This window comes from Stegostoma tigrinum, chromosome 13 (genome assembly GCF_030684315.1).
Source record: "Stegostoma tigrinum isolate sSteTig4 chromosome 13, sSteTig4.hap1, whole genome shotgun sequence".
NCBI classification, from domain to species: Eukaryota; Metazoa; Chordata; class Chondrichthyes; order Orectolobiformes; family Stegostomatidae; genus Stegostoma; species Stegostoma tigrinum.
In genome coordinates, this window is record NC_081366.1 from 70,796,235 (window position 1) to 70,814,222 (window position 17,988).

Sequence of the window (17,988 nt, forward strand, 5' to 3'; positions counted from 1 at the left end):
TGTATGTGGAATGAACTGCTGGTGGAAGATATAGATGCAGATTCAAATACAATTTTTAAGAAACATTTGGACAGGGACATGAATAGGAAATGTTTAGAGGGATATGGGCCAAGTGCAGGCAAATGGGATGAACTTAGTTTGGGAAACTTGGTTGGAATGGACGAGTTGGACTAAAGGGTCTGTTTCTGTGCCGTATGACCATTGCAATGGATTGCATTTTTGTCATTACTGCACTCCCTGTGGGCTATGCTATTCACATTTAACTACTACACAGAAGTCTCGACAACATCTGTCACTCTTTAAAATGTCCAAAGTATGAAATGTGATAAAGGTAGCTAACAATTTTGGTTTAAATTTCTGAAGTGAATATTCCCATCTCAAAGGCCGTACAAAGTATCGCAGATCAAGAAAATCTAGAGACTTGGAATCTGGATAGTATATGAACACCAGAAAGACAAAATCACTGGAAGTAGGAAGGAATGCATGAGTAGAAATTCGAGTGAAGATTGAAATGCTGGTGTCCCACACTAATAAACTTGTTGCCTTTTGCTGGTGGAAGTCCCACTAGTAATAGTCAGCAAGTTTATCAATTTGGGACAAATTATAACAGTAAATAGCAGATGTGATGTAGAAGTCAGAAGAAGGCAAGAGATAGCCAGAAGTAATTTTTTGAAGGTGAAGGATGTGTTAGTAAGATGAAAACTCAAAACTTGTAACAAGAAAAAAAGATTCGGAACATGCTAGATTCTATCCCACTTTTCAGTCTGCCTCAGAAATCTGGACAATAAGTAAGGATTAGTGGAAGAAAATAGACACTTTTAAAAGGTGGATGTTAAGACATCAGCTAAGAATTCCAAAGACAGTCCACAAGACAAATGAAGATATGTTTGAAATGGCAAGAGCAAAAAGAGCTGTGAGAAAATGGCAATGAGAAAGCAAGATTTTGGTATTTCAGCAACTTGGTCAGAGCTGGAAAGCTCCAGATATCTAGAGTCCCTACAGTGTGAAAACAGGCCATTCAGCCCATTGAATCTGCACCAACCCTCCAAAGAGAATCCTACCCAGTCCCAGCATCACCCACCATATCTCCTAGTCGCACATTTCCCAAAGCTAGTCCACCTAGTTTGCTCATCCCTGGACACTATGGACAATTTAGCACGGCCAATCCACCTAACCTGCACATGCTTGGACTGCAACTGCTGATGGCGGACAAAGTCAGAAGTCACGCGACACCAGGTTATGAATCCGTCAGGTTTACTTGGATTCACACAAGCTTTCAGAATGCAGCCCCTAATCAGGTACAGTGAGAGAACAGGCACACAGACACAGAATTTATACGCAGGCAACCTGCCTGATTGTCATGACAGCATAGCACTGACATTGACTTTATAAACACTTTACACATCGTCTTACACTCTTGTTCACCTGCAGGCACTTACCATCTGACACTCCACTCACATCAGTTGTATGATCTTTTGATCTCTCTACCCATAAACTCTGTGTCTGTGTGCCCTGTTCTCTCACTGCAGCTGATGAAGGGGCTGCACTGCAAAAGCTTCTGTGATTCCAAATAAACCTGTTGAGGTATGACTTCTATCTTTGGACTGTGGGAGGAAACCCGCACAGACATAGGGGGAAGAACGTGCAAACTCCGCACTGACAGCTGCCTGATGGTGGAATTGAACCTGGATCCCTGATGCTGTGAGGAAATAGTGCTAACCACTGAGCCACCATGCCACCTCAAGTGTATATCTTGTCTAGAAGGCAAAGCTAAGAGGGAGTCAACTTAGGGTGAGGGATGTCACTGGGCTGATGCTGAAGAGCGACTGTTGGTGTGCAAGGACAACAGACAGATGACAGTGACAATACCATGACAGCAGGTCTCTTGGAAATGAATACGCTGGATATACTGAAACTCCCATTTGAGGTGTACAAGGTACAGTTGATTACTATGCGTTAGTTACAAGTTTTGCTGATTTACCTGATACAGGCATCAGCAGCATATTAATATTAGCCAGGACACCCAAAAGTACCCCTTTGCTCTTACTCAAAATAGTTCTAAGGTCTTATTTTAATGTCTCTTTCAAGCAGCGTGGTGGCACAGTGGTTAGCACTGCTGCCTCACAGTGCCAGGGACCTGGGTTCAATTCCAACCTTGGGTGACTGTCTGTGTGAAGTTTGTGCATTCTCCCTGTTTCTGCGTAGGTTTCCTCTGGGTGCTTCGGTTTCCTCCCACAGTCTAAAGATGTGCAGGCTAGGTGGATTAGTCTTACTAAATTGCCCATAGTGTTCAGGGATTTGTACATTAGGTGGGTTGTAGGGGATGGGTTTGGGTGGGTGCTCTGAGGGCCGAAGGGCCTCTTTCCACACTGTAGGGATCCTGTGATTCTAGGAAGACAGTATCTCTGATAGTATAGCATTCCTTCAGGACTGCATTTGAGAGTCAATCTGAAACAAACATTAACCTCTGGTCCACAGAGTTTGTAGTCAAAGTGCTTATCAGTAAATCGTGGCTGACAGATACCATGCGGGTAAACTATAAGCTAGCCTCAAGAACTGAAGATTCACCCAAAAGAGTGTGAGAATGTACAGACAGTCCCCTGAGGCTGGAATTATTGAACCTGGGTTCCTGGTGCTGTGAGGCAGCAGTGCTAACCACTGAGCTACCATGCCTGCCACTGTTGCTGTAAGTCACCGTGTGGCATCACTCTGGACCCTGCACCATGTGGTAACTGTGTTCATGCCAAATACACTGCATGTGCCTCTAGTAAGTAATCATGTCTCAAAGTGTAAGGGGAGTAGTCCTCAGTAAGATCCAAGGTCAGGGGTTCCCAGCCCTGTAAGTCAAGGACAGAGCCTGATGTCAGTCAGGGGCTTGGGCAAGATCGGTGGTCTGGGTCAGGATCAGGGGTCTGTGCCTCTCCAATCCGGGAAGTGGGAAACAGTCCAGTGAAACCAGTCTGTGGGAGTCACACGTTGTCTGTCAGGACACAGACCAGTTAGGAACCTGTTTAGTTATTACAGGCAGTTCTCCTATAACATGACATTTGCGTTCTTGTGTGACCTCCCGCTATAGAAAATCATGTTATAGGAAAATTGCTAAACCAGTACAGCAGAAACTTTGTTATCTAAACATTTCAACAATCATGTTACAGCCAATTCGCATAGATGGGGCCATCTCTCCAAATCAGTCAACAGGATAGGACTCAGTCGGCCTTGGGGGCTTATCCACTAAATATCAAGCAGAGGAGCTATTAGTAAGGGCCACTGCTGTGGACTGGGGGGCAGGAATCCAGGAAAACCACTTGTGAAAACCGGCGGCTGAATGTAGAAGGGAAAACACTTGTGAAGTGGGGGCAACTCAATATATAAATAGGGGGGAAGTTAAAGCATGGGCAAGAAAAAAGCAGTGACTCATGTCTTGGGCTGGGGTTTAAAGCGGAGAAATGATGAGTTACGTATAGATTGCTTGGATAGGAACTTGGGGAAGTGCAAAGCCAATGGGGCTGGTGAGGGGTGCTACCAAGAAGGGAATGTGTACATCTGGGGACTTCCCAAGGATGGGAAGCTGAGCCTGAGACTCGCTGAGTAAAACACAATTGTTGGTGCCTTTCAAAATAGAACCACACAACGAAGCTGAAAATGGCTGCCTCCACACCCGGGGTGGATAGGGGCTTCACTTTCAAATGATGTGATGCCCTTCACAGGGGAATGACATGACACAAATACAGTGACTGAGTGAAAGATACCCTACTAAAACTATATTCACCACTTGCTAACACACGAACCAAGACTCAAGCACCATTCACAAAATCTTACAGCATTGATAAATCCTTGTGTGAAGAACAAGACTGTGTGTCTTAAATGTGCGCCCTCCTTCTCTTTCAACGCCAATCTTTTGTTTTGTTCCATATCTCCCTGTTGTAAGATGTTATGTGATTTTGAAGTATAAGAGATCTGGGTTGAGGATCACAAGCAACACATTGTGGATCAGTTTGGCTGACACTACAGAGGAACTGGGAAGCTTGCTGAGTTCTTCAAATAAAACAATTTCTGCTCTAAAAGTGTCTTTTGTTACAATGTGTCTTGTCTGGGTGAAGATCCTCTTGGATCTGACACACTGAACCTATCTGTTGTTTGAATTTTCCCCAATAGATAAATTTATGGCCCATCACTAATAACCCAGAGGGTAGTTAAGAGTCACCAGCATTATAATGGGTCTAGAGTCACAGGTAGGGCAGAACAGGTAAGGATAGTAGATTTCCTGCCTTAAAGGACATTAGCGATCCACGTGGGTTTTTCTCAACAATCGGCAGTGGTTTTCTGATCGCGATTAAACTCTGAATTCCAGATTTGTATTGTATTCCAAATTCCACCATCTGCCTTGGTAGGATTCAAACCCACGCTGCCAGAACATTACTTGGTTCTCTGGATTAACACATTACTGTAGACTGATAATTTGGTCATTTTCATTCAGTTAATAGTTTAAAAGGAAATGCCAATCCCAATAATGGAGCAGCAGTGAAGGAGTTAACCTGGCCTATATACTTCAATAATATTGTCTTACAGAAAATGTCTGGGACTATCAGTAATGTATTATAATGTGCTTTGAGAACTCAATGACTCAAAAGGAGAGTGAGGTGGAGTCAACCTTTTCTCAAAAAGTGGCGGCAGGTAATTATCTCTCATATTTCTTCATTCTTTCTTACTGTTTTTTCCCTTTTATCCTTTCATAGCACCTCCAGTCGTTCAATCTGTAAAACAAGCTTTTAATGAGGTTCACTGGCACAAATGAAAGGTGGCAGCTTGCAGGCAGTGTGAGCATTCTGTACACCTGCAACCAGCAACCTCTCCCCAAATCCAGGCCAATGCTCCAGTACAATACTGACGCAGCACTCTGCACTGTAAGCTGGTGTAGTCTTCCTGGGTGAAAAGTTAAACTGAGATCTCTCAGGTGAACATATGTTATCCCCTGACATGATGAGGAGGAGGTGAGTTGTCTTGAAAATGCTGGCCAAAATGATTTATCCACAGATCATCTGATTGCTGACTGTGGGAGCTTGCTGTGCAGAAATTGGCAGCCAGGCTTCCTACTTTACAACAATGACTACATGCCAAAATTACTTTGGCTATAAAACACTTTTACATGCTCTGAGATCTTATATAAATGCAGTAAAAACTGAAAATGCTGGTCTCCAGTGTCCACAAAGCATTCCAAAGCAAGGTATAAACCCAAGTTTAATCCACTTCCCAATCCAAATCCAGCACTTTGCTTTCATTTATACAAACACAAGTTTGGTTTGAGAATAAACTGTGATCAGGGAACTCCTACTCATTTGAAGTTCTTTTCTGGCTTCACAATCAGTAGGGCGCTAATTTCCAAAAGCTCCTTTTTAGAGAGGCAAACTTTATTGAGTTCTTGTTCGTGACATGACAATTACTGAGGGGTAAATATATACAAATATCATTTAAAGACATATATTCTGACATTAGAAAAGTGACTTTTGCCAATGTTTAAGGTGCAACGTTGTCAAATATCTCCGATGTCAATTGTGGGACATGCTTGCGATGTTTTACTGGTCATCTGGGTTGTCATTTCAAGACTGATGACTCTTGTAATTGGTTGCAGAAATCTAGCTATGATCAGTTACAAGTCAGTACTCTGTTCATAAACCTTAGGCAACAGGCCAAAGCAAGACAAAATGGAAAGGCCCAGCCTTTCTCATGAAGTTTGAAACAAAGTGTGATATCTGGTGTCTTATAAGCAAGCGTTAGACGCAAGACTATTATCAAAGTACAATTATTACTGTGCAGCATTCAAGGGTTGTTTCAATGGCTATTTATAACTTTATTTGACTCTAATCCAATGCACTTTCATTCCGCCATTATATTTTGGCAGAGTGCTAGGGAATAAGTACTTATTGTGCCAAATCTGATTGGGAAATTGGATTAGACATTGAGTTTACACCTTGGGTTGGATCCCAGCCCAAATTGAGGTGACAAGTATTCCCCTTGCCAGTAAAGGTCCCACATCACGTGAGGGGAACAGCAAACAGCATTCATTTTACACATTTTTATATGCTACAGGTGTGGGAAGTTTCGGCAACTGATGCTTTAGTTGAGACCTTTTGCTGTGTCAGGAGAGTAGGGTGCTTTGTCTTGCCTGGAACTGGATGTTAATAAGAAATATTCTGTTCTCCAGTAGTGTAACACTGTCCAAGTGTGGGGGTCAGGATTCCGAGTTTTACTTATCTCATTAAATGCCTGTATTTTATTAAAGACTAAAGATGCCTCAGTGTACATATTCAGTCACTAATGACAAGTAGTTTTATTTATCAGGCATTATGATTGGGTTAAACAGTTTGGTGAAGGGCGTTCTCCTACTCCTGTACCCCTCTGTTCTTTCTGTCAGATGGCAAGTCATGTTAGGATGCAAATACCATTAGCACTCACTGCCATATTCAGAGACATTGTTCTCAAGTAAGCTTTGGCAATAAGGATCAGCAGTGTGTAAAAGCCTTGTGTCTACTGTGCTTCTGCATTCAGTCAATGCCTACACATGCTCTCTCTCATTCAGTAAAGATTAATAATTAGCAAAATGAGATAGTGAGAGTCCAGAGACAGTACGTTCCTGTTAGGGTGAAGGGCAAGACTGGTAGGTGTTGGGAAAGCTGATGTCTAGAGAAATTGAGGTTTTGGTCAAGAAAAGAAGGAACCATATGTCAGGTGCAGGCAGCAGGGATTGAGTGAATCCGTGGAAGAGTATAAAGTCAATAGGAGTATACTTGAGACGGAAATCAGGACGGCAGAAAGGGGACATAAGATAGCTTTGGCAAATAGGGTGAAGGAGAATCCAAAGGGATTCTACAAGTACATTAAGGACAAAAGGGTAATTGGGGAGAGAATGAGGCCCCTTAAAGATCAGCAAGGCCACCTACATGGGGAACCATAGGAGATGAGTGAGATACTAAACAGGTATTTTGCATCAGTGTTTACTGTGGAGAAGGATATTGAAGATATAGAATGTGAGGAAATAAATAGTGACATCTTGAAAAATGTCCACATTACAGAAGAAGAGGTGCTGGATGTCTTAAAACACCTAAAGCTGCGTACATCCTCAGGCCCTGACCAGATGTACCCTTGAACTCTATGGGAAGTAAAGGAAGAGATTTCTCAAGAATCATAGAATCCCTACAGTGTGGAAAAGGCCCTTCGTCCCAACAAGTGCACACCAACCTGTGGAACATCCCACCCAGGCCCATCCCCCTATAACCCACCTAAGCTACACATCCCTGAACACTACGGGCAATTTAGCATGGCCAATCCACCTAGCCTGCATACCTTTGGACTGTGGGAGGAAACCGGAGCACCTGGAGGAAACCCACACAGACATGGGGAGAATCTTCAAACTCCACACAGACAGTTGCCCAAGGATCCCTAGTGCTGTGAGGCAGCAGTGTCAACCACTAAGCCACCGTGCTGCCCAAACTGCTGGGCCCTTTGCTGAGATACTTGTATCATCGATAGCCAGAGGTGAGGTGCCAGAAGACTGGAGGTTGGCTAATGTGGTGCCACTATTTAAGAAAAGAAAAGAAAATCCAGGGAATTCTAGGCCAGGGAGCCTGACATTGGTGATGGGCAAGTTGTTGGAGAGAATCCTGAAGGGCAGGATTTACACGTATTTGGAAAAGCAAGGACTAATTAGAGATAGTCAACATGGCTTTTTGGGTGGGAAATCATGTGTCAGTAACTTGATTGAGCTTTTTGTAGAAGTAACAAAGAGGATTAATGGGGTCAGAGTGGTGGATATGATCTATATGAACTTCAATAAGATGTTCAACAAGGTTCCTCATGGTACACTGCTTAGCAAGTTTAGATGACATGGAGTACAGGGAGAACCAGACATTTGGATATTAAGATAGTAGGAACTGCAGATGCTGGACAATCTGAGATAACAAGGTGCACAGCTGGATGAACACAGCAGGCCAAGCAGCAACAGAGGAGCAGGAAGGCTTATGTTTCAGGCCTAGACCCTTTGTCAGTATATCAGCCTGAAACACTGACTTCCCTGATCCTCGAATGCTGTTTGACCTGCTGTGCTTTTCAGCCTCACACTTATTGACTCTAGCTTCCAGCATCTGCAGTCCTTACCATCTCCACAGAGAAGAAGGTGTTTAGCATGCTTGCCTTTATTCGTATTGCATTGAATGTAGGAGAGAGAGATAATGGTAACTGCAGATGCTGGAGAATCCGAGATAACAAAGTGTGGAGCTGGATGAACACAGCAGACCAAGCAGCATCTTAGGAGCACAAAAGCTGACTTTCAGGCCTAGACCCTTCATCAGAAAAGGGTCTCCTTTATTATCATTGAATGTAGGAGTTGGGAGGTCATGTTGCAGCTGGACAGAATATTGATTCGGCAACTTTTGGAATATTGTGTGCAATGCTGGTCTCCCTCCCATAGGAATGATATTGTGAAACTAGAAACAGTTCGGAAAAAGATTTATGAGGATGTTGCCAGGCTTGGAGGATTTGAAATATAAGGAGAAGCTTAATAGGCTGGGGCTATTTTCTTTGGAAAGTAGGTGGCTATGATCTTATAGAAGCTGAAAAAATCATGAGGATAGGGTAAACTGGTGAGTTCTTTTCCCCAGTGTGGGGAAGTCCAAAACCAGAGGGGCATAAGTTTAAAGTGAGAGGGAAAAGATATAAAAGGGACCTAAGGGGCAACTTTTTTATGCAGAAGGTAGTGCAGGTATGGAATGAGCTGCCAGAAGAAATGTTGGAGGCTGGTACAATTATAGCATTCACAAAGCCTCTGGTGGATGCATGAATAGGAAGGGTTTAGAGGGTTATGGGCAAAATGCTTGCAAATGGGACTATATTTATATAGGATACCTGGTTGGCATGGATGAGTTTGATCGAAAGGCCTGTTTCCGTGCTGCACATCTCCAAGTCTCTAACAATGACAGGAGGTTGGTCGGAGAGGGTAGTGGAGTCAGTCTCATTAGGGGCATTTAAGCAGCTATTAGATAGGTATATGCATGATAGTATAAGGTAGAGGTGGAGGGTAGGTAGACCTTAGGTTTAGGGTAAAAGTTCGGCACAACATCATGGGCCGAAGGGCCTGTATTGTGCTGTACTGTTCTGTGTTCTATTCCCCACTCTCTATTTTTCCTTAACAGAGGGATTCCACAACCATTTGCAGTTACTATGCAAATTTCTAGCTTGTAGGAGATGACTGTAATCAGGCATTCACTCTGCACTGCGTGTAACTACTCACAAGCTCACATGCCTAATGTTTACTTTTACCTGTTCCAAAGCCAAGTTTAATGTCAATATCAGTGGGAAGAGAAACCAAGTCCTCCTCAAACTCCAGCGGGGTGACCTCACTCCACATGCGGAAGGCCAGCCTCAGGACATTCTTCTGTTGCTCAATGCTCATTTGGATGGTGAAAGCCTCATCCATCAGGCGCCACTTCAACTTTCTCTTCGAGAACCCGAGGCTACTGGCTGCCCTACCCAGGGCATCTCGGCTATCTCGCTTTGTCCTGGCATGCGCCACCAGATTGGCAAGGAAACGCTTCTTCCTGACAGACCTTGGCCCGGTACTGTTGGAGCCAGGTCCCATGCTTTCAGTCAGAGTGCTGTCTGACTCATTCTGTGAGGTTGTGTTGGACAGCGAACTATTTACAAGCAGCACTTTGTCGGGCACTCCACAACGAGGCATGTTCATTACATTGAGGGTGGCATTGTCCAGGACTCCAGTGGGATCCAGGCCATTGGCTTTCTGGAATTCCTTCAGATTGTGAAGGTAAGAAAGTTTGTCCGTGGGCTCCTCTGTGTCAGACTCTCCAGAGGTCCCCTCAGTCATGAGCTGAGGTGCATCTTGGGGAGCAGGGTTATTCTCTTGTGGAGCTGTGTCCTTCTCTGACAGTTGATGCCCCCAGTCAATAGGATCACCCCAGCCAAACTTTGTTAAATATTCCTGCAGGGAGAACATTTTAACAGTGAAACAAGCTTAATTTTACTTTTGAAGAGATTTTCTTTAAAAGAATAATGATTGATTGATTTATTGTTGTCACATGTACCGAGATACAGGGAAAAATGTTGTTTTGCGTGCTATAAAGGCAGATCATACCATACAAAGCATGGTAGCAGGACCGAGTGCAGAACACAGTGTTACAGCTGGGGAGAAGGTGCAGAGAGATGGAGATCAGAATTAACATTTGAGAGGTCTGTTCAAAAGTCTGATAACAAGGGGGAATAAGCTGTTTTTGAATCTATTCGTATGTGTACTCAAATTTTTGTACCTTCTGCTTGGCAGCAGAGGATGGAAGATAATTTGGGGTTGGAGGGGTCCTTAATTTTGTCGGTTGCTTTCCCAAGATAGCCGGAAGTATAGATGGAGTCAAAGGATGGAAGTCTGATTTGCATAATGGACTGGGCTGTGTTCATAACTCTCTATAGTTTCTTTTGTACACATATCAGGAATAAATGGAGCTAGAATTCTGTTGTCAATGCTATCTCTAGCCTAAAACTCATGAGCAAGATGTACAGGAACAAATGTGCAGGAAAAAGCTACAAAAACCACACTGTGATAACGGGAACTGCAGATGCTGGAGAATCCAAGATAACAAAGTGTGGAGCTGAATGAACACAGCAGGCCAAGCAGCGCCTCAGGAGCACAAAAGCTGATGTTTTGGGCCTAGACCCTTCATCAGAGGGACCACACTGTGCTTGTAATGGGAGACTAATTGTCTGATAATAGACTGCGATAGTCATATTGTAAATGACAGAGAGGAGAAAGAGCACCTACAGTACGTTTAGGAGAATTTTCTAGAACAATACATTTCCAGTCTGATGGGAATAAGCTAGGCCAAGTGGATCAAGTATCTGTAAGAGAACATTTTATAGAAAGGGGTCATCATATGATAAGATTAAGTTGTCTGCTTAAAAGGTCAAACAATAATCCAGAGGAGGAATAATTAACTGGGGAAAAGCTGACTTTAAAGAAGAAAGAATGGAATAGGTCACATAAATAAAAGTGAGAGATCGGGAGGGAAAATGGCAACAACACTGTGTTGCCTTTAGGGAAAAGGTAGTCCAGGCACAGTCAAGGTATATTGTCTCAAAAGGGAAGGTACAGCACCATGGATGATAATGGAAGAAAATGTGTGTTTATTACAGATGCCAGACAGAACTCACAACTGGGAAGCAAGGCAAATATAAAAGGGTTGAGAGTGGAGATGATAAAACAAATGATAGAAGCTAAAAGTGAGAATGAAAACAGAATGGCAGCTTACATAAAAAGTAATCCTGAAGTCTTCTCAGACCTGTTTAATAATTGAAAAGGGATTTGAAACTGATGGAGCTGAGCTACAGAATCTCTACAGTGTGGTAGCAGGCCATTGGCCCTTTGAGTCCACACAAACCCAAACAGACAGTCTCCCCAGGACTGAATCAAACCCAGATCTCTGGTGCTGTGAGGCAGCAGTGCTAATCACTGCAACACTCTATTAAATGAATACTTTGCAGCTGCCTTCACCCAGGATAAAGATGTGACAGAGACCAAAGAGAATGTGGATGAAATTCAGACACAGGAAAAGTGTACAAGTGATAAAGAGGTTGGTTTAAAATATTGGGCAGCACAGTGGTTAGCACTGCTGCCTCACAGCGCCGCGGACCTGGGTTTGATTCCAGCCTTGGGTGACTGTCTGTGTGGAGTTTGCACATTCTCCCTGTGCCTGCATGGGTTTCCTCCGACAGTCCAAAGATGTGCAGGGTTTGGCCATGCTAAATTGCCCATTGTGTTCAGGGAGGTGTAGATGAGGTGGATTATAGGGGGATGGGTCTAGATGGCACAATCTGAGGTTCGGCATGGACTTGTTGGGTTGAAGGGCCTGTTTCCACGCTGTAGGGATTCCATAATATATGGAAACAGAGAAAATAGGATCAGGAGGAGATTCAGCCCTTCAAACATGCTCTGTCATTTAATACGATCATAGCTGATCATGCAACTCAGTATCCCATTCCTGCTGTCTTCCCATATCCTTTGATCCCTTTGGAATATCCCTTTAGGATATCTGTACTTAGGTCAACAAGGCACTGGGAGCAGATGAAATATATCCGAGAATACTGAAAGTAGTGGACATTGTGGAGGAACTTTTTGATTTTTCCTTAGACTCAGGCTGCAGTGGTAAGGGAGTGGAGAATTATAAATGTTGCACTGTTGGTCTGAAAAAAAGTGAAAGGATAAGCCCAGAGACTACAGACCAATTGCATTAAAATTTTTCAAAGGTTAAACTTCTTGAGAGAACAATTCAGGACAAAATTAATAGTTGCATGGATAAATGTGGGCTTATGAAGATAAACCAGAGCGGATTTTGTGAGGACAAATCATGTTTAATCAACTTGTTGAAGTTGTTTGGAGATGGAACAGAGAGAGTTGATGAGGATAATGCTGTTGATGTGCTGTAAATGGTCATCAAAAAGACATTTGATACAATGCTGTACAACAGATTTGTGAGTTCAGTTATAGGTAGGACATAATTTGGAAACAGACCAGTGGTTAATGAGTATTTTTGAGATGGAGTTTGAAGTGGAGTTTCCTCAGGGTTCATTGTTAGGAACATTGCTGTTTCCGAGGGATATTAAAGACCTTGACCTCAGCGTACAGTGCTTACTTCCAATATTTGTGAATGGTACAAAATGTGAAGCATTGTAAACTGTCAGGAAGATAGTTTGGAACTCAAAACAACACAGGTGAGTTGATGAAATGGTGGGACAGGTGTCAAATGAAGCACTGTGTGGAAAAATGTGAAGTAATTCATTTTGTTAGAAAAAGCATGGAGGAACCATGTAAAACAAAGGGTACCTCGCTGAAGGGCATGCAGGAGTAGGGTTGTGTATGTGCAAAAGCTACCAAAGGTGGCAGGACAGACTAAAAGTTATTAATAAAACTTACAATATACAAAGGAGTATAAGAACAACACTCAAGAATCTTTATACCATCCAGGACAAAGCAACCCAATTGATTGTCATTTCATTGACAAACATCCACTCCCTCCACCACCGACACTCAGTAGCAGTAGTGTGAACCATCAATGAGTTAGCACTGCAAAAATTCAACAAGGCTCCTCAGCCACCACTTCCCATACGATCACTACATCTAGAAGGGCAGGAGCAGCAGATACACAGGAAAACCCCCACTATCAAGTTTCCCTCCAAGCCACTCGCCATCCTGACTTGGCCCGTTCCTTTTGTGACACTGGGTCAAAATCCTAGAACTCGGTCCCAAACAGCATTGTGAGGTTACCTACATCAAATTGATTGCAGCAGTTCAAGAAGGCAGCTCACCACCACCTTCTTAAGGGCAACTAGGAATGGACAATAAACGCTAGTGATGCCAATGTCCCATGAAAAATTAAAAAGAGATTATGTTGAATTTGTACAAGGTACTTTACTTCATCTGGAGTGTTGCATCCAATTCAGGATATTGTACTTTAGGAAGAACAGGAAGGTGTTAGAGAAAGTGCAGAAAAGATTCGTGAAACTGGTTTCAGAGATGAGGAACTTTAACTAAGGAGAAAGCTTGGAGAAGTTAGCACTCTCTTCCCTTGAGGAGAGATGACTTAGTGGAAATTTGGTAGAAGTTTTCAAAATCATGAGGAATCTGGGCACAGTGCGTAACAAAAACTGATCCCATTGCTGAAAGGGTCAAGAACAGGAGGACACAGGTTTAAAGTATTTGGCAAAAGAAACAGAAGTGACATGAAAGAAACCTATTTCACACAGTAAACAGTTAGAGTTTGGAATGCACTGCTTGAGAGTGTGATGGAGGCAGGTTCACATGCATACTTACTGGAAGAAAGCAAAGGAATGCCACAGTGAAATGCTCATTCAGAGAGCCAGTTCAGGCATGATGGACCAAATCGACATTTTCCACTCTGTAACAGTTCATGTTAGGTGTGTCTCAATGGTCTTCAGATTTGAAATCTCTGCATTTTCTCCAGCTATGATCTGGGTGTGCTAAATCCCTATTAGGACATTTCTGAGGGGTGTGACAAGGTCCCACTTAAGTCCAGTTGTGTAATTCTGTGCTAATCTTGTTGAGTTTCTAAAACAGGGGCATACTTTCTATTGAGTCCAAATCTTTCAGAGCTCTTCAGAGCAAACTGCCTGTTGTGTCCTTTAATCATCTATTTAATCTCCTGAGCAAACATTTATCACCATCTCTAACATTTTATGAGCAGCATGGTGACTGAGTGGTTATGAGCAGCATGGTGGCTTAGTGGCTATGAGTGGCTCAGTGGTGTTTCAGTGGTTGGCATGCTGCCTCACAGTGCCAGGGACCTGTGTTTAACTCCAGCCTGGGCAACTATGTGGAGTTTGCATGTTCTCCCTGGGTTTGCATGGGTTTCCTCTGGGTGCTCTGATTTCTTCCCACAGTCCAAAGATGTGCAGGTTGGGTGGATTGGCCGTACTGAGAATGTCCATAGTGCCCAAGGATATGTAGGCTGGGTGGATGAACCGTAGTAAATGTGGGATTATGGGAGATGGTAGGGGGTGCTGTGACTGGGTTCTTTGGAGGGTTGGTGTGGACTCACTGGCCCGCTTCTGCACTGTGGGTTTCTATGATTCTTGCTACTGCCATTTCTTTGTTATTCTTTCATGAGATATGAGCGTTGCTGGAAAGGCCAGCATTTGGATTGGACAGCTGTCTCTGGCATTCACAGACAATCACATTGCTGTGGATCTTGAGACCCCCATCCAAATTTGGAGAACTAAGCTGTTTGAGTCAGGACAAATAAAGGTTAGATACAGAATGGGGAGGAAAGGTCATTCAATTTTCCTCAGTTGCTCGGCTGGGAAAGCAAATTTACATAAGTCCCTTCCTCAGATTATCTGTCACTGCTTAATTAGTCACTATTGCTGGAAGGTTTAGTCGAGTTATCATCAGCTGGAGGCAGATACAGATCAGTTTTGGCGTAAGGCACCTGGTAGATGCTGATTGTCAAGTGTTGATTTCTTGCTGAAGTTAAGCGTGAGTGGCCTTCGAAGACAGTGTTGGGTTGAGCAATGGTTAATGTGAAGAGGGGTGTGCAGGATTCTGTTGATCCTGATTTAGACATTGTCTTACAGGAAGACACTTGATTGGAGGGGGTAGATCTTCCATTAGAGTCTATCACCTGTTCAAATGAAAGGGATTTTACTCCTAAACTTTCACAGACACATCTTACCCAAAGGGAATACCTGACCAGAGTCAAACCACAAAGAAACAGATACATTTTATCCATAGGGCACTCCTGACCAGAGATACACCGCAAAGAGAGACAAAGTGTCTACAGGATAAACTCTATGTCAATCATTACTAGCAGGTTGCAGTTAGTAGTCTCATTACAGCTCCAAGCCCAGTAAAACTTCAGTCCCGGGACCCAGTTGCTCAGATCCCCAGAATCCTGCATCTAAAGAAAACACAATTCCACATGTCAAAAATGGGTCATTGCGTTTCTCGATTAGCATCGAAAACCTCAGACAAAACCAGTAGCCAGCGACACAACTACAATAAAATGGACAACCTTTCCAGCTCGCGGATGCTGGAGGCTTGCTGCCTTGTAGTAAACTGATACAATTTTTGAAGGATGATCCGAGCCTAGTTTCCTGCTGTCCTTGTCACCTCCCTTGTAAATCAGGACTGGGAAAAGTGGCTTCTCTCTCTCTCACCTCTGCAGTTCGGGTGGTGAGGACACGGGGGGCTTGGTGCTTCTGAAGCTGTGTATCAGAATGATCCCTCCTCTTGAAGATCGGCTCGCCTCTGACAGACATCAGCGTGGTAAAGCAGAACAAGGCGGTTATAAGTGTAAGGGAGCTAGGCAGCAGCATCTTTGCCTCTGCAGCACTCACTCTGCCTGTGACTCCTGCAAGATCTCTGCCTTGCAGTTGGTCTGCAGGTTGATTTTGTAGAATGACTTCCCTGTCCCTCCTTCACCCGCTGCCAGCCCCTTTCAAATAGGGCACGCCCACACTCCTGAGCCGACGGACAATTAGAACTTAAACGTTAGGGAGAGAAAATCCTTTAAAGCTTTCTTAAAATAAAAGAAACACAATACATTCACTGCTTAAGGCTTCTCTAGTTTAATTCCTTCTGTTGGAATCCAGTAAATTGCAGCTGGATATTTTCAAAATGAAATAATGTGCAAGCACGTGTTGCCCAGGGCTAGAAGGTGGCGTAATTAAATACCCCAGCAACAACCACAATGTCATGTACTCAACTGAAACCTTCAGTGAGTGGTTTAGAAAGGGGCTTTATAGATAAGGGAGGGAATTGAAAATTGTCAGGAATATGGAAAGGAGTTAACATAGGTTGCTGAAGGAGCAGATAAGCTTGTTGCAGCTGTACAAGACATTGGAATATTGCGTGCAATTCTGATTCCCCTACTATAGAAAAAATATTATTAAACTAGAAAGAGTGTAGAAGAAAAAGTACTAGGATGCTGCCTGGACTAGAAAGTTCGAATTATAAGGAGAGATTGCACAGGCCAGGGCTTTATTCCCTGGAGCGTAGGAGACTGAGGGGGTGAACTAATAGAGGTTTATAAAATTGAGAGGCGTGGATAATGTAAATAGCCAACAGGTTTTCCCCATAGTAAGGAATCTAAAACTAGAGGGCATAGGTTTAAGGGGAGAGATACAAAAGGGTCCAGAAGGGCAATCTTTTCACACAGAGGGTGTTGAATGACTGGAACAGGTTGCCGGAGATAGTAGTGGAGGTGAGTACGATTCCGTCTTTTAAGAAACATTTAGACAGGTACATGAATGGAGGTATTTGGACCGAATGGAGGTATTTGGACCAAATGGAGGCAAATGGGACAAGTTTAATTGTGAAAACCAGGAGGCATGAACAAGTTGGGCCGAAAGACCTGTTTCGACGCTGTAAACCTCTATGGCTCTAAAACAGTAAAACATCAAGTAAACTTGAAGGGAAGTTTCGAGGCTGGTGAGATGTAGTGAAATTGAGGCATGTGGGAAGTGACCACAAGAGTGTGAAGACTTTATGAAGTGAGGAGAACTTACGAGCAGAGCTGCTGTTGCTGAGGCCATGGCATTGCTGGTGGGGGCAGCAGGGATAGGAGTGTCGGAGAAAGAAAGCACACATGTCTAGAAGAATGAGACATCGGTTGCAAAGTCAGCAAGGAAAAAATGTGAAAGGATTATAAGGTGAGATGTCGAGCTTTGAATCAGCAAATTGATGGTTGAGGAGTCAACAAGAGAGAAATTGACAAATGCAGTGAGTGAGGGTGACTTGGTGCGGTATTGGGTATCAGTGTTAGCACTGTTTAGAGTCAATCTTCTCCCAACTTTAAATCACGGATAGCCTTTAAAAATGAAAGAGCTCTATTTAGTTCCAAGCAATACAATTAATCTCATTTCATCTTCAACACTGTTGTTTAGATTAGATTAGATTCCCTGCAGTGTGGAAACCGGCCCTACGGCCCAACAAGTCCACACCGCCTGTTGCAGCATCCCACCCAGACCCATCCTCCTATAACCCACACACCCCTGAACACTACAGGCAATTTAGTGTCGCCGATCCACCTAGCCCGCCCATCTTTGGACTGCGGGAGGAAACCAGAGCACCCGGAGGAAACCCACGCAGACACGGGGAGAACGTGCAAACTCCACACAGACAGTTACCGGAGGCTGCGAATCGAACCCGCGTCCCTGGCGCTGTAAGGCTGCCGTGCTAACTGAGCCACCGTGCCACCCACTGTTCCTGCACTGATCTGATTTATGTAGAATAGTGATGTTAGTCATGCCGTGGAGTTTTAAAACTCTCAGGGCCATGATTCAGTAAATTTCAAAGTTACAAATTGCACAAATGAACATCAACATTGCTTGAAAATGAAATCATTTAATCTCGAATGAGTTAAATAGGCGCCGGAGCGGATCATGCATGGTTCGCCAGTTAGACATTTTCGACACTCT

At 43.6% G+C, this 17,988-nt stretch overlaps 1 protein-coding gene across 1 annotated transcript in view; it reads right to left on the minus strand.

Moving 5' to 3' along the window:
* The window catches only part of LOC125458403 (matrix metalloproteinase-21-like), a 37,502-nt gene extending 21,576 nt beyond the window's left edge, over positions 1-15,926 (minus strand). The window contains exons 1-2 of the mRNA XM_048543656.2: positions 15,727-15,926; positions 9,313-9,988 (exon numbers count right to left, since the gene is read on the minus strand). Coding sequence (XP_048399613.2) covers positions 9,313-9,988; positions 15,727-15,885 — 835 coding nt within the window. The 5' untranslated portion in view covers positions 15,886-15,926. The remainder of the gene's footprint in view (positions 1-9,312; positions 9,989-15,726) is intronic.
* Positions 15,927-17,988: the final 2,062 nt, after the last annotated feature.